At 42.0% G+C, this 14,939-nt stretch overlaps 2 protein-coding genes across 4 annotated transcripts in view; one reads left to right on the forward strand and one right to left on the reverse strand.

The window, feature by feature from the left end:
* Nucleotides 1-8,452, forward strand: part of rock2a (rho-associated, coiled-coil containing protein kinase 2a) — a 40,190-nt gene extending 31,738 nt beyond the window's left edge. For 2 of the 3 annotated variants that reach the window (XR_011686957.1, XR_011686956.1), the window contains exons 21-33: nucleotides 135-238; nucleotides 772-958; nucleotides 1,130-1,223; nucleotides 1,313-1,407; nucleotides 1,537-1,728; nucleotides 1,852-2,020; nucleotides 2,723-2,793; nucleotides 2,892-2,980; nucleotides 3,962-4,040; nucleotides 4,164-4,425; nucleotides 4,550-4,763; nucleotides 5,852-5,984; nucleotides 6,902-8,452. Coding sequence is in view for 1 of the 3 variants with exons in the window: in XM_071471454.1 (XP_071327555.1) it covers nucleotides 135-238; nucleotides 772-958; nucleotides 1,130-1,223; nucleotides 1,313-1,407; nucleotides 1,537-1,728; nucleotides 1,852-2,020; nucleotides 2,723-2,793; nucleotides 2,892-2,980; nucleotides 3,962-4,040; nucleotides 4,164-4,425; nucleotides 4,550-4,763; nucleotides 6,902-6,905 (1,560 nt within the window). In the remaining 2 variants the exon portion in view is untranslated. The remainder of the gene's footprint in view (nucleotides 1-134; nucleotides 239-771; nucleotides 959-1,129; nucleotides 1,224-1,312; nucleotides 1,408-1,536; nucleotides 1,729-1,851; nucleotides 2,021-2,722; nucleotides 2,794-2,891; nucleotides 2,981-3,961; nucleotides 4,041-4,163; nucleotides 4,426-4,549; nucleotides 4,764-5,851; nucleotides 5,985-6,901) is intronic. The other variant, XM_071471454.1, reaches the window with a different exon arrangement.
* Nucleotides 8,453-8,541: 89 nt separating this feature from the next.
* Nucleotides 8,542-14,888, reverse strand: slc66a3 (solute carrier family 66 member 3). The gene is made up of 7 exons (XM_071471460.1): nucleotides 14,640-14,888; nucleotides 12,506-12,588; nucleotides 11,730-11,799; nucleotides 11,542-11,599; nucleotides 11,010-11,130; nucleotides 9,814-9,855; nucleotides 8,542-9,042 (listed from the first exon to the last, which is right to left on the reverse strand). Exons 1-7 carry the CDS (start codon nucleotides 14,783-14,785, stop codon nucleotides 8,942-8,944), a joined length of 621 nt encoding a protein of 206 aa, XP_071327561.1. The 5' UTR covers nucleotides 14,786-14,888; the 3' UTR covers nucleotides 8,542-8,941.
* Nucleotides 14,889-14,939: the final 51 nt, after the last annotated feature.

Raw genomic sequence — 14,939 nt, forward strand, 5'->3', positions numbered from 1 at the left:
TTATTATTATGAAACTGTCATACTTCTCTTACCATGGTAAATGTACAGTAGCAGGCTGTCAGTGCATCATAATGTGCGTTCATGCATTACCTATTAGTGTGAGCTGTATCTGACCTGTGTCCCGTGTTTTCCAGACGCTGTATAAGACCCAGGTTCGTGAACTGAAGGAGGAGTGTGAGGAGAGGAACAAACTCACCAAAGATGTGCAGCAGTCTGTGCAGGACCTGCAGGAGGAGAGGTTTGAAAATATGATGTTTTCTTTTTAATCCACCTTAAACACCAGAGACAAACTCCAATAGCTGTTTTCTGAAACGTGACCAAAATCGATACAAAACCAGGAAGTAGGGGTCAGTTTATTCACACGTTCAGGGCTTTACACTCGTCCTGCAAAACCTGGAAAACAGCTGCCCTTATTTTAGGGCAAAGTTCTGTCCAGGATCATGTTAATTTTCAAATGGTCGGCTTGTGTATAGACGACAGCGTTTTGAACAGGCTGTTATCGGTTTTATTAAACACCAGCTAAACACTCGCTAACAGCACTTTTTACTTGAAGTGACGCTAACAAAGATGCCAATCTTTGTTAGCGTCACTTCAAACCCAATGCTGTGTTGCTCAGGTGAAACAAACATAATATGACATGAAATGTTTAAGTTCTGTAGTGGTGGTTCACAGTGGGTGTGATTAACCTCGTTAAAAACTTGACGTGTGAACGAGACATTTATATCCTGTGTTGTTTAATGATTGTTTAGTTTTTTTTCTTTAACTTGTCAGGGACTCGTTGGCGGCTCAGCTTGAGATCACTCTGACAAAGGCTGACTCAGAGCAGCTGGCGCGCTCCATCGCCGAGGAGCAGTACTCAGACCTTGAGAAGGAGAAGATAATGAAGGAGCTGGAACTGAAGGAGATGATGGCCCGCCATCGTCAAGAGCTCGCTGAGAAAGACATCACCATCAGTTCGGTGCGTTGCATTAACCTCCTCCTCTCACAGGAAGGTGTAAAAGCAGTGCATGCTCAAGCATTTTAAAGACACATGGAAAGAGAAATAAGCTTCAGTGTTGAGGCTGGACGACAGGTGGCAGTGGCAGACAGTGGAGCCAGTGCTCATCATTCATCTCCTGTTGTTTTGCAGCTGGAGGAGGCGAACCGCACCCTGACCAGTGATGTGGCCAACCTCGCCAATGAGAAGGAGGAGCTGAACAACAAACTGAAGGATGCCGTGGAAGGTGATTAAAATGTTTCAACTTCAAATGCTTGACTTGTTATTCTTGTTGTTGGGTTCACATTTAACATTTTTGCGTCTGTGTTTTTTCAGTGTCGGATAAGTCAAAGGACTGGGAGCAGGAGATCATTAAGATGAGGCAGGTGTTTGATAAGCAGCTGCAGTCAGAGAGGACCCTGAAAACTCAGGTCAGTCTGTGTTAAACTTCAGCCAAATTGACAACTAAATCAAAGCTGATCATACTGTGGAAAGTGACGGCATCAGGTCATGAAGCTCTCTCACAGCCACACCACTCTGAAACTCATGTCTGTCTGCAGGCCGTCAATAAGCTGGCGGAGATCCTGAACAGGAAGGAGAACCGTGGCGGAGGCAGTCGCCGCGGTAACGACACAGAATTGCGGCGGAAGGAGAAGGAGAACAGGAAGCTGCAGTTGGAGCTGAGGTCGGAGAAGGAAAAACTCAACAGCACAATCATCAAGTACCAGAGAGAGATCAACGAAATGCAGGCGGTGGGTCACACAAACCAGTATTTTGATTCAGTAATAAACTTCCTCCTTGACCAACCAGCATCCTCTGTCCTCTCCAGTATCTTTGACTGGGTCTTGTTTTCCTCTGTTGATTTTAAATTGCAGCAATTGGCGGATGAGAGCCAGATGCGTATTGAGCTGCAGATGGCTCTGGACAGTAAGGACAGTGATATCGAGCAGCTGAGGAATCTCCTGCAGTCGCTCACTGTTCAATCAATGGACTCTGCCAGTGTGAGCAGCGGGCCAGAGTTTGATGCTGATGATGCATACACAGGTAAGAGCTCGACCACTGGGCCGCACCTCCCTAAACATATCAATCCAGAAACTTCAGGTACACAGATATGGTTGGGATTAAACTTTGACAGACAGAAAAGGCTGGAACTTTTGGTGGAAATAAAAATATTTCTGACTTGAAAAAGTTCATGTGCTTGTTGTTGTTCCTGCAGGCAGTTTTACCACATTTGGAGTTTGTATGCGCGAATGTTGCAGGAAGTCATTAAACCTCTTGCATAATGAAATTCACTTTTTTAAAATAAATAGAGAGTGATATAGACATGACTAGTTTAGAGCTGCTATCAGTTAGTATCAAACAGTTTGTAAAGTTACACAGCGTTGGTGGACATGAATAAATATCCAGTTCACTCCTGTGATGTGAAAGACAAGCAGCCGAAAACAGCAATGAAGGCCCTTTGCTTTCATTTGTATTTCATCCAAATAGAAACTAAAGAGGTCAAAACTTCAGCAACACTTGCAGTATACAGAAGAACTTTATAATTAATTAATAAAGAAATAAAGTTCTTCTGTATATTGTGAGTGCCTCTGGAGTTTTGACCTCTTCAGACATTTTCCTTTTTCCATGGGAGTAGGTGAAGTGGTGCCAGAAGCCTCTATCTTGCATCTAAATAGAAACTGGCCGATTATGCTCATGTTCAGTCTTTCATGTCTCATCGTCTCCCTGTTTCTCCCTGTTCCTTAGAAACGAGGCTGGAGGGCTGGCTCTCTCTCCCTGTAAGAAACAACACCAAAAAGTTTGGATGGGAGAAAAAGGTACGAATAAAGGGGAATGAAGCGGCTTTGATGGTGGACAACAGCAGCGTCCTTGTCCTTGATAAACATGTTTTCTTACCATGTCTGCTCTGTTACAGTATGTCGTGGTGAGCAGCAAGAAGATTCTCTTCTACAACAGTGAGCAAGACAGAGAGCAGTCTATTCCCTACATGGTGCTGGATATAGAGTGAGTGTAACACCTCAACACCACCTTCAGTTTCTGTCCTGTTGCCTGTTGTGTTTCAGTTTTTCTGATTTGCTAAAACACTAAATTCCATTCTCTGAACCAAATGTCCATTTCCTGTATCAATCACTCTTTTTGTCAAACTAAAAACAGTTTTCACCTGGTTAGACAGAAATTGCACATCTCCTTTCACATTTTGCAAAACTTGAAACAAATATTCATTCACTAAAACACTGATGCATATTGGTAACCTCAGGTATCAGATAGCAACACAATTACAGCACAGGTGTCATAGTTTAAACACAACAACTTGAAATTGTTCACACTTTCTGCAAATGATGTGATGAAACAAATATCAATGGTTTGAAAGAAACAATAGAGCAAAATAATCTGGAGGAGGAGGAAGAGTGAGACAGTACAAAAGCGTAATACTGAGGCTGAATGAAGAATCACTTCTTGAGTTTGGTTTTGTTGTTACATTTACAGTGTGATGTGCTTTTTTTCTTTATCCTTTTTGCCTTTTTCGTACTGAAGTTTTACTGTTTGCAAAAGCTGAATCCAGACCTTCAACTTTATTGCTTACAGTATGAGGCAGAACTGAAACTGTTACTGAGTCATGAATATTTTTTTGGAAAACATAAAATGCATTTATTATGACAAACATTTCTACAGCTACATGCTCTGAATGCTGTGTTTTCCTCTTTTTTTTTTTAGCTGCAGTGTGCATCGTGTTTTCATTTTGATTGGTTTGTGTATGATTTGAAAGCAGTCTTTTATTCTGAGCACAGATGAAAACTGTTTTGAGGTGATGATTTTGCAGGAGGAGTCGGGTTTAATGTAGTTGGAGAATTTGGATTTGTGTTTACAGTTTTGAGGAAAGTATGGAAACATTCAAGAAATGGGTTTTAGCAGTTGTGATTAGCAGCAGTTCACATGAATGCAGGATGATAAGTGGATATAATGAGACTCATTTCCATCACACAGCAAACTCTTCCACGTGAGGCCTGTCACTCAAACAGATGTGTACCGTGCTGACTCCAAAGAGATTCCCAGGATATTCCAGGTCTGTCTCAGCTCTGCTTCAGTGTTTTTATTATTGAACTTCTGAACATTCGAACCCGTGGATAATAGACTAGTGTTTGATGTGTGATTGGTTGTTGATCCTCATCTTTGATCCTCTCCACAGATTCTTTATGCCAATGAGGGCGAGAGCAAAAAGGAGCCAGAATTTCCTGTGGAGCCCATTGGAGAGAAGTCCAGCTACATCTGCCACAAGGGCCACGAGTTCATCCCCACGCTCTACCACTTCCCAACCAACTGTGAGGCGTGCACCAAGCCGCTGTGGAACATGTTCAAGCCGCCGCCCGCTCTGGAGTGCCGGCGCTGCCACATCAAGTGCCACAAAGACCACATGGACAAGAAGGAGGAGATCATTGCTCCCTGCAAAGGTAGGCTGCTCCAGTACACGGTCTTACCAAAGGAGGGTTGGTGCAGCATTTGTGCCGTTTTCAGGTCGAACAGGAGTGTAGATACTGAAGGTAACTGGAAATTCTTCTTCTCTGTCACCACCAGTAAACTACGATGTGTCTACGGCCAAGAACCTGCTGCTGCTGGCTGTGTCCCAGGAGGAGCAGCAGAAGTGGGTGAGCCGGCTGGTCAAGAAGATTCCCAAGAAGCCTCCGCCACCAGAGCACTTTGCACGCTCCTCGCCACGCGCCTCCATGAAGGTTCAACCCAGCCAGTCCATGAGGAGGCCCAGTCGACAGCTCCCCACCAGCAAGAGCAGGTAGAGTCGCAGACACAGGGGCCTGTCTGAACAGGTTTTAGACAGGCTGTTAAAAACAGACATGGCCTTTTCTTCAGTATTGGTTTTATTCTTGTTTGTATTTATGTTGGATCACACACCAGTGAAGCCATGTTCATTTTCTTTTTACTTAAACTAAACACATTACACATATACAGTGTAATTGATCAGTATTGCATCTGCAGGCTCTGAAAGGCCTAACATTACAACATTACATGATGTAATGATGTGATGTTCCAGTATGATTAAGATGAAATACTTAAATTCACTCTGTACTTTCAAAGGTTCCACCCAATAACAAGTCAGTATTATAATTGTCTTTTCTGGATCATGTGGCAGGCCCTCTGTAACAGCCTTATTAGCCAACCCCTAATAAACACCTATTTACTGTGCATCCAGTGACCAAAAGGTCGAAAGTTCCCAAAATCAGTGTTCATTTTTTTTCTGTAAGAGTTGTTTCTGAAATGTAGATGTAGAAATGTGAGGAGCGGGTTTTGTTTTTCATGTGCATGATGACTTCAGAGAAGTTTTCTTTCACTCATGTCCTCCCTTTACATAACACCTGTTAATATGAGAACAGCTGCCAGATGTGAGATGTTACAGATATCAGAACTGATCTCCCCCTTTTCAGGTTGCAGGACTTTGGTCTTCAGGACTGGCACTGGGCGTTGGATGATATTGATGATGACTGTTCCTCTATTCATTTCTGATGATGGTAACAGTGTGTGCAGTGTGTGCTGTGCTGTGCGGTGATTTCAGTGGCAGTGGAACACATGTTTCCATGTGGCCCTGATTCATACAGCAGCTGTCCCAACTGCAGTGATTTTCGTTCTTTTAAACTCTGGAGATCAAACCTGAATATTGATGAAAGGAAACCGCTCTGCTGCTTATTTAAAAACATGAAACCCATAAATATAATGCTGTCTTCAGAGTGGCAGCTGATCACATCAACTACATATGCATTATCTCTAAAGCTGCTCAGGGTGAATGTGCTGCTCTCTGGTCACATTATCCTGTTAACATTATTAAAACCGTCTTGGCCAACATGACCCTGTATCCTCTGACCTCAGCCCTCGCAGGTCAAACGGCTTCAAAATGAGGCGAGAAGAATCCAGCAGTGGACACTGGTATAAATGACGACCGCCCCCAATCGTTTGCTTCCTTCAGCCAGATGTTTCCCTGTAAACAACAAAATTCCTGAATGTGTGTATGTTCGTCTGCACTGAATGTGGGGACACAGTCCTGGTTGTCAGTTTGTGGTGGTGGTGGGATACGTGCACATATGTTGGACCCAGTGATGCTCACCTGATGACTGGGATCACTTCACCACTGGGTGTTTGACAGGGAGGCAGACGTGTTGATCTGGGTTTAAATGGGACTTTTTTAATAATTTATTTAGGGCAGAACATGTTGAATTATGTTATTTTTTGCACATGCACTCTCATGCAAACAATAATATCTTCTGTTACTTTATCACTGTTTGCAATAAAATGAATTAAGGTAATAAAAATTTTATAACTTACCCTTTGACACCAGAGCCTGATATATCTGTGATCTGTGATTAGTATCAGTGCATATTTTGGCTGATCAGTAACAAGAAATTGCAAGGCACAAAGATATGTTTGTTTGTGTCTCTGTTGATGTAGTTTGTTCACTAGAAGAGAACAAGAGTTTATTTTTCCACTTTAAAATCAGAAAATATCTTGGATACCTTTCAGAAATGTTTTTATGTTGAATTTGTACTGGTCAAATATCCAGCAGTGGTCAGGCTGTATTTATGCCCTAAAAAGGCTGCAGTTGTGTTAAATGGGGTAAATGGGAGAGGGGGTAACTATCAAAGCCAGAAGCAGAACGTCTCACATCAGATTCTACACACTCCACCCACAGAACTGATCTGGTATCTATAAAAAAAAAAAAGGGAACCTGCGTGTGAAGAAACCAAAGAATCCTTCACAAAATCAACTTTTATTGGTGAAGATCTGAAGACTGAAACATTGAATAAGTGAGAACATGTGATGCAGGATTCTTTCTTTAGTGTCATTTAAATCTTTAATCTTCTTGATGCATCATTTAGGATTCGTTGAGACTAACCTCGCCTCTGTTTGTCTCTCTTCTTCCAGTTAACCTCGCTCAGGAGTGCGGTGGGATGTGTTTCCTCCCTAAATCAAAGACTGTATACAAAGCTCCATCTGCAGATCAGCACACTGAACTCCACATCACTGCTCCACAAACCACCCTGTCCTGCTTCAGTCTGTGAGAGTTACACAGTCTCCTTTCCCCATTTGTTGAACTTTAGCAGTTCGATCTTGGATCCTGGATGGCTTGCGAGTATGTTAGCTGAAGTCTTCTCTTGGGCCCTTGACTAGAGCAATTAAGTGTCTCAACACTTCTCACCAGGACACACTGTCTGATTGAAGGACCCAACAGGAAAACTCACGACTTCACCTTTAACAATTCTTGTGGCCAAATAAAAAAAGGACATTTTTGTGTTTAATGATTGTGAGCAATGTTAGGGGTTTAATGTGGAACACTACACTCAGAAGATGGTAAATTCTGTAATTTGAGTTGAACTTGATCCCAGATAGAGTATCTGTACTTTGGCTTCTTCTCACATTGATTGTAGCTTCCCGCTTCTCACCACTCTGCTTTCAGGTGCGTGACCACACGGGTCATGGAAACTTGAATAAGGTACTCAAGCAAATGAGCTGTGACTTCTGGGAAAGTCAGTAAGGCCGGGGGAAGGAGTGAGAGATTCCTCCCAGATTTGAGCAAATAAAACCTTGAGTGCCTGTTATTCAGATCTCTGACTCGGACTCGCTCTGAATCACTGGTTTGTCGTTGTATGACCACAGTAACGGTTAGAAGCGAACAGTATCCTGCTCTGAATGGCATTAGACGGAGGGCCAGACATGAGATCCTCAATGGTCTTTCATTCCTGCACTGTCGGTTGTGAGGGTTAATGTTTACTGAAATCAAGGAGTGCACCGTTGATGCTTTTCTGATCCGAGCTCGGCTCCTTAGTTTGAATGTACATCTGGGCTTCACCAGAGACGACACACAGGCATTGTATTCTATCCAGATATACTTGACTGAAGCCCCCTTTCATCACCAACTACTCGGAGTGAACTTGCATGTGTTTGCCTTTTCAGGCCTCACACTTGAGTGCTGTCGCCCACAGGCCTCCACCTACTAACAAATGTAGATTTTAGTCAATCCTGAGCATGAACATGAACGTGAGGGGAATCAACCAATGAGAAGCCGAAACATTGAAGGTATGCAATCATATCCCATGAGTCAAAATACTGAGCAGCACTATTTCCATTGAAAGTTTTTTTTTTTTTTTTAAGTGTTTGTCCTGATATTTTTGTATTAAAAGTAACCGGACTCTGAGTTTGGGCACATTGTTGTGTGTATGTGGCTTATATAGCAGGTAGAGACTAAACTATGTGAGTGTGTGTGTATGTGTGTACTGAGTGCTCTCCTTTAACCAAGAAGCATGTTTTATACATATAAATATACACAGTATATATTTTACATGCCATACAGTGCACATTATATTATTTATACAGCCTTGTCCACTTTGTATTTAAGGGCTCTACATCCAGATTGCATGTTTGCTACCAAACAGCTCTATAATAATAACCACTTCAACAATAAAGACGTGGATGTGCCTTTTGGTTTTGGATTATTTCTGTCTTAAAATATCTATTATTCTATAATATATTCTATTTTCATGTACGACACTGGAATGACCACAATGTAAGAAGCAGAAAGGTTTGGTTTATTAAATACTTCAGAGAAGAATTTAACATTTCTAAAAGTATTTCTATTCAAAATACTGTTTTTTATCCTGAGCAGGAAGATGCCAAATATACTTGGCCTGTGCTTTCCTATCAAATTATACTACATCTTTTTCCACATACAGTATGCAGCAGATATCTGGTCGTTGGAATGTTATAAAAAGAAACGTGAGGGTATAAAACTGAGGTAAAAACAATATAAAAAAGCACATTTTATGGTTAAGTATCACAAAAGCATGTGACGTAACCGTTGAGTCAGTTCAGTTTTTCAGTATTGGCTTTGTCCAAAGCAACCATGTAAACTCTGGTGAAGATCAGTGTGGTGACGTCACAGTCAGCCCCGGGATCCAACTTTAAATCTTAGTCCTCTTTCTTGGAGCCGCTGCTGTGCCTCTGGTAGTAGAGCACGGTGAGCAGCACCCACAGGTTCAGCAGGGTCATGGCGATGAACCGCACCAGGACTGTGGCAGAGGGAGCGGGATCATTAGAATAGAGCTGAACTGTCTTTACACTGAGCTTACAGTAGTCACCAGGTTTCATTTAAGGTCATATCAACAGTTTCATTCTCTACATAAAACCATGAGACGTTCCCCGTGTCTGCAGAAAATGCAGCTTCATATTGAAAAAAGCCAAAAAAAAACTGACACGTTAAACATTAGTTATTTGGATTTCCTGCACATTCACACAGGAAGTAGTGTTGTGTAGTGTACTGTGCATTCATTTGGCCTTCATCAATAACCAGATTCTCAAAATGCCTTTTCTCTTTCAGCAGCCTGGTTCACATACATTCATATCCGGCTTTTTTATTAGAATGGAAACTCTCTTGTTTAACAACAACAGCTATACCAAGTCCTATTTCAAATTTCACACTACAAGTTTGCTCCATTTTCTCCCCTGAAAATATGTAAAAGCTACAAACCACATTCCAGATAAGATTGAAAGAACAATTGTCCAAAACAAAATTAACCTCAGAAGAGCATAGGCATCAATTTGGACCCTTTACATTGTAGACACTACTGACTGAGCCCATCTCACTGTCAATGCACACCTGGTTTCTTCATTGCAAAGCACCAGAGCCACAAAAAAAAAAAAAAAAAGTAAAATTATGATGATTGTAATTTAGAGAACAAATCTTTTTCAAGAGTTCCTTCTGTAATGTTCAAGAGAATATTAAAAATTCTTATCTGGGATACTACAGATCCCACAGTCACTTGTAATTCAGTCTGACTTACCCTGCATGTCCCCAGTTGTCACTGTGGTGGTGTAGATCCGCGCTGAAACAAAGAGGAAGCCGAGTCAGTGACATCCTTATTTTCCGAGAGAGCATCTAATATTTAATGAATGAAGTGCTGAATTGCTAATTTATTAAATTCAGAGCTGAGTAAATAGTGTAATACATATTCATGAACTGAAACATTACAGTAATAGTACTTGAGGGAGAAGAAAAATGTCTCATAAATTGATAAAGTATTTCATGACTTTCTCTGCCTCCGTGTCAGGGAGGTGTTGTCACATTCTCATGAACGCGATATCTCAGGAACGCCCGGAGGGAATTTCCTCAAATTTAGCACAAACATTCACTCGGATTCAAGGATGAATTGACTAAAACTTAGTGGTCGAAGGTCAAAGGTTACTGTGACCACAACATGACACGATTTTGGCCAAAACTCAAGGATTTGTGTGATGACAAAATTTCACACAAATGTCTAAAAGGATAAAATGATGAGGTGATGACACTTTATATCACAAAGGTCAAAGGTCACCTTCCTTGTGACATTTTACTCTTCTGTAAAAACACCTCTGGCCACTTTAGCTCTGTCACTCAGGAACAGAAGGGAAGGTTGTGGATGCTGAACTGGTGACACTAAGCTTGGCCGCCCACCTTGAACGTGTGGTGATATAGAGCCTTCGTGCTGCCGGGCTGAAAAGTCTTCATTAGACATGATTGGCATCATGTTCAGCTGCTGTCACTGTTAAAGCTCTGGGAACCACTGTAAACTGCCTGTCCACCAGCTAACAGCAGACAAAGTCAGCACCCAGCTGGTGAACGTAGTGAAACGCTAAGTAGCCAAAGAGACTGAAACTTCCCACAGAGTCTGATGAGAGCAAACCAGAGCGTAATATAATGTAGTGAAGTAAAGTGAATGACGCTGCTAACAAGTTCATCATATCAACTTAAAATCGTGTGTTTACAACTTGTTTCTTTCTTCTAAGGGGCCAAAAAAAAAAGAGTATTTGCACATTGATGACAGTTATTCCTGGTCTAATGTGTGTGACAGGTGTAACACAGGAAATCAACTTGAAGCATGCTTCTTTCAAACCAGCTTCGTTAACATAACAAAAACTTGCTCCAGAGTCTGGACAGGGAGGGGCCGTGAAGGAACTGGGAAAGGTAGACACACTGAGTTTTCATGTTCAGGTCACTCACCCATACACGTGTAGGAAGCCATGCCCCAGGAGAGGGCGCTAACCTGTCCAGCGTCCTTAGATCTCCACAGGCACTGCAGTTGGGCAAATTTACTGGCTGCACTGATGAAGGTGCACAGGCTCTGAGGAGAGAGCGGAGGTCAGGCCTGATACATGTCAGGAGGGATGCTCAAGTCTAGAATAAGTCTGGATATTGTTGCTCATATAATATCATGATCAGCTTAGCTGAGCTTCATTTAAAAAAGTTTCAAACACTTTTTACACTTTTTTTGCAGCTTCTAAAGAGGAAAAGCAGCTGCAGGATCCCAGTCTCGCTTACTTTGATGCAAAAACATCATTTTGCTCATTAACCAACAAGATGACTTGTTATTTCTAAGGTCTGAGTGTCTTCCTGAGATACACCAGACGCAATGAGGTCAGGGTAAGTTTCTGTTCAAACCTCCACCTCATTACTCCTGACGGATGACATGTCATTCCTTTGATTACTCTCTGACACACTGTGACTTATGAGTGATGTTACACTGATTTATTACCATAGCCAGATCTATGATCCACTTCTCCACAGTGAGGAGCCTCCAGCCCGCGACAAACCTGAGCACATTATGTTAGGGCAATAACACATGACATAAAAAGGTATCAACAAAGGCCAGTGGATCATTAATTTTCTTTAACACTGAATGAACACTTTCACATCCAGTGAAAGTGTGCGGTGGAAGGATACACCAAGGCGTAGATGAGGCTCTGCCGCAGGCTGCCGTTGTAGTGAAGAATCAGGAGCAGGAGAATGACATCTGAGGACACGGGCCAGGTTATAACACACATCACTTTAGGGCAAATGATCCATGGGCTGCATGTTTCACACGGCTAGGTTTGATTTTTACTTCACACGGCACTGATATAAGTTTTTACTGTTTCATTAACTCGTACAGAAGCTCATATTTCTAGTTTCTACAAAACTTTTGAAGATATCTGACTCTTCTGTAGCACAGATGTAATAACTGTCTCTGTCAGTCTCAGGCCTCCAGGGGTTGATGTGGGCTGAGCACATCGATGCTGTGTTAATGTAGCTCTCACTGGTTACCAGTGGAGATCAATAAAGTTCATAGACTGATTGCTCCTGTGTTAAATCTGTGGTGTCCACAGATGTTTATTATGGTGACACTATGAAATTCTCACACGACATCAGTTATGACCGCATCAGCCATACAGATGATCTATTGATTTACTGTCAAATCCATATGTATGATAATAAACCATGGGCTAATTCGATGCTCTGCTTTGCTCTAACAAGACAAATCACCATGTTTGATTTCAGTAGATATAGACTGTGGAGATTTGTTTGAGACATTTAGCGCTGTCTTTGAAATATTAACTAATCAAGGAGTGTGATCCAAAAAGCAAACAGGAGAAAAAATCTGGAAAAGTTGTATTTTCTTAAGAGTTCTAATTAACACCCTTTAAAGGATGTAAAAGATGATGTAACTGAAGCCAACTCACCTTGCGCAATGAGGATTGGATATTCCAGGTACGTTGGAGGTGGGTAGTCATAGTACGTCTGGTACGTTACAAAAACGATGAACCTGTAAAGCAGATGGTGTCAGGTCATGATGCTGTTCATACATCATACAAATGTTCAGCACGGATTCAGATGAAACACTGGAGCCATGCTGAAAAACAAATATAACAAAAACTGAGAACACAGTTTGATGAAGTGAGGAGGATTTTCATTTGCTGTGTCAGCCATCCATACAGTGCTGAGGCAATATGACCCATTCATTCATCGTTTAATTACCAAACAGTAGCAGTCAATCATGAATTCACTGCTTAATGGAAGCAGCTTGGATAAATATGTTCAAACATGATGAACTTTGGCTTTTAATTTAATTTCTGAGACTCCACAGCTGAAGACCCTGTCGATGTGTACAGGTTCCTATGAGCAGGCAAAGACCACGGCTGAGGAACTGATACACAGTGAAATTGCTAAAATGATAAGAAATTAAAATTAAATTCAAGATAAAGCTGCACAAGGCAATTTCACACTTTTTTTGGGGGGGGGGGGTTAAACTGCTGGTAGCTTCTGGATATCTCCAGGATATTGGCAGGTTCATGTCCACCAGCCTGATGTATACGCGATGCCTTACACAATAAAGAGATGGAACAGAGAAAAGAGATCTCTCACTGACCACAGCTGAGGTGACAGATTCAGTTTTACACTTACAGGGATCATTAAGCGAGCTATGAATGGAACGAGTACTCGCCACATTACCAGAGGTGGTTTGTGATCGACATAAATGACAGATACATTTGGCCATATTCAGGTTCAGGTTTGACCGAATTTGAACAGGTTTTGCTCCTAGACAGGCTGATGGAAGAATTTCACAGTAATGGCCAATAAAACAAGACTTCCTGCTGATTCTAGGCTTTTATGCTGTATGGAGTAATAAATCATAAATTACTGCACCTTTAGGATGCGGTCAAATGCTGTAAATGGAGATTCTTCCCACCAATGACAGTGCCAAACACCGGAGATTCATTAGGGATGACGGGGGTGAATGTATGCCAATTTAACTTGAGAAGATTGGATTGAAGCCATGCTTTGTAATTCAGGCTGATAACACAAATTTATTACTGCATAAACATCTTACCCAGTGCAGCTTTAAGGCTTGGCTATTTCACTCTAGCATGCACAGTGACAGCAGGCTATCGCTCACCAACACAGTGGAGACGTTTAGGGCAGAGCAGCTACTGCCAGGCACCGAGGAGAGATAGGACACTGAGAAATTATACAGCCTTACAGAAACTACGCTGCTTCATCCCAAACACCAAATCATCTAGTAAACAGAAACAATAGTGAATTCATGTACATTTTAGTTTAAAAAACAGATTCCGACCACGCTTCCTGCTCAGTGCATGAGAAGAACTGCACTGATTTCACATCAGACAGCACAGCTGAGCCACACAGATGTTGGGACAAAGAGACCTGAATGAGGCCAGTTCTTCCTTGTGGTCAGTAATCCAACCAAAACCAGCAGCGTTGGAAACAAAACACAACTGTTTAGTGTTAAGCCTTCACAGCAGGATTATTTTGTGCCTAAAAACTCAGTCAGAGAGCCTCCTGGAGACAATCCCCTCTTGTCCTATTTAGTATTTAGTGTAGAAAAACACTGCATGGGCTGATGGGATGTGCATACACATTGCCTACATGAGAGTTAGTTTCCCCCTGCAAGGCAAGGTGGATGGCGCAGAAATAATATATGTTTTAGCGTTTTATTAGAATAATAGGTGGTTCAGATTTATGCAGAATTCAGCATTATGTGTTGGGGATTCAGTAGCTGTCTTATGTTACGCTTAAGAGTATGTGCGCCCCTTCTTATAACAAAGGCCACAATAAACCAGGAACATTGTGAATGGAGTTTGGAGGTGTGCTTGTCTACACGGGATGAACCTGGCGCTTAACCGGAAGTCAACCTCACGTCAATATTACACTGAATAAATATGACGTACAAGTAATTTACATCGATCCCACTTAATTTTCCCTTGTAATTAACAACTTCAACATACTTCACAGATCGCAACACGGCATTCATTCCTCCCCCCACGACTTCAACAAGTTGTAGTAAAAATCTCATACCCGACCAGCTCGAGCAGAAGGCTGTTGAGGCTGACTCCGGTCGATGATTTCGCCCGCATCAGCACAAAGATCTGCGGGAACTTGAGCACCATGCACACGAACAGCGTGCTGAAGTTGGCCACATGCAGCAACGTGTCTGGCTGCATCCTCTGGAGATGGTAATAACAGAGCCTGAACTTTGGGTCTCTGAGGATTGTTACTACAACTAGCAGCCAGACGCTGCTGCCAGGCTGTCACCAGGGTCAAGGTGCTATCATTGAAAAGTAACTTCCGCTTGTAATTTTCAAAATTAAAATCGCT

The sequence above is a fragment of the Trachinotus anak genome, unplaced genomic scaffold, assembly GCF_046630095.1.
Source record: "Trachinotus anak isolate AG129_WGS33_773 ecotype Australia unplaced genomic scaffold, CSIRO_AGI_Tana_v1 ptg000033l, whole genome shotgun sequence".
Taxonomy (NCBI): domain Eukaryota; kingdom Metazoa; phylum Chordata; class Actinopteri; order Carangiformes; family Carangidae; genus Trachinotus; species Trachinotus anak.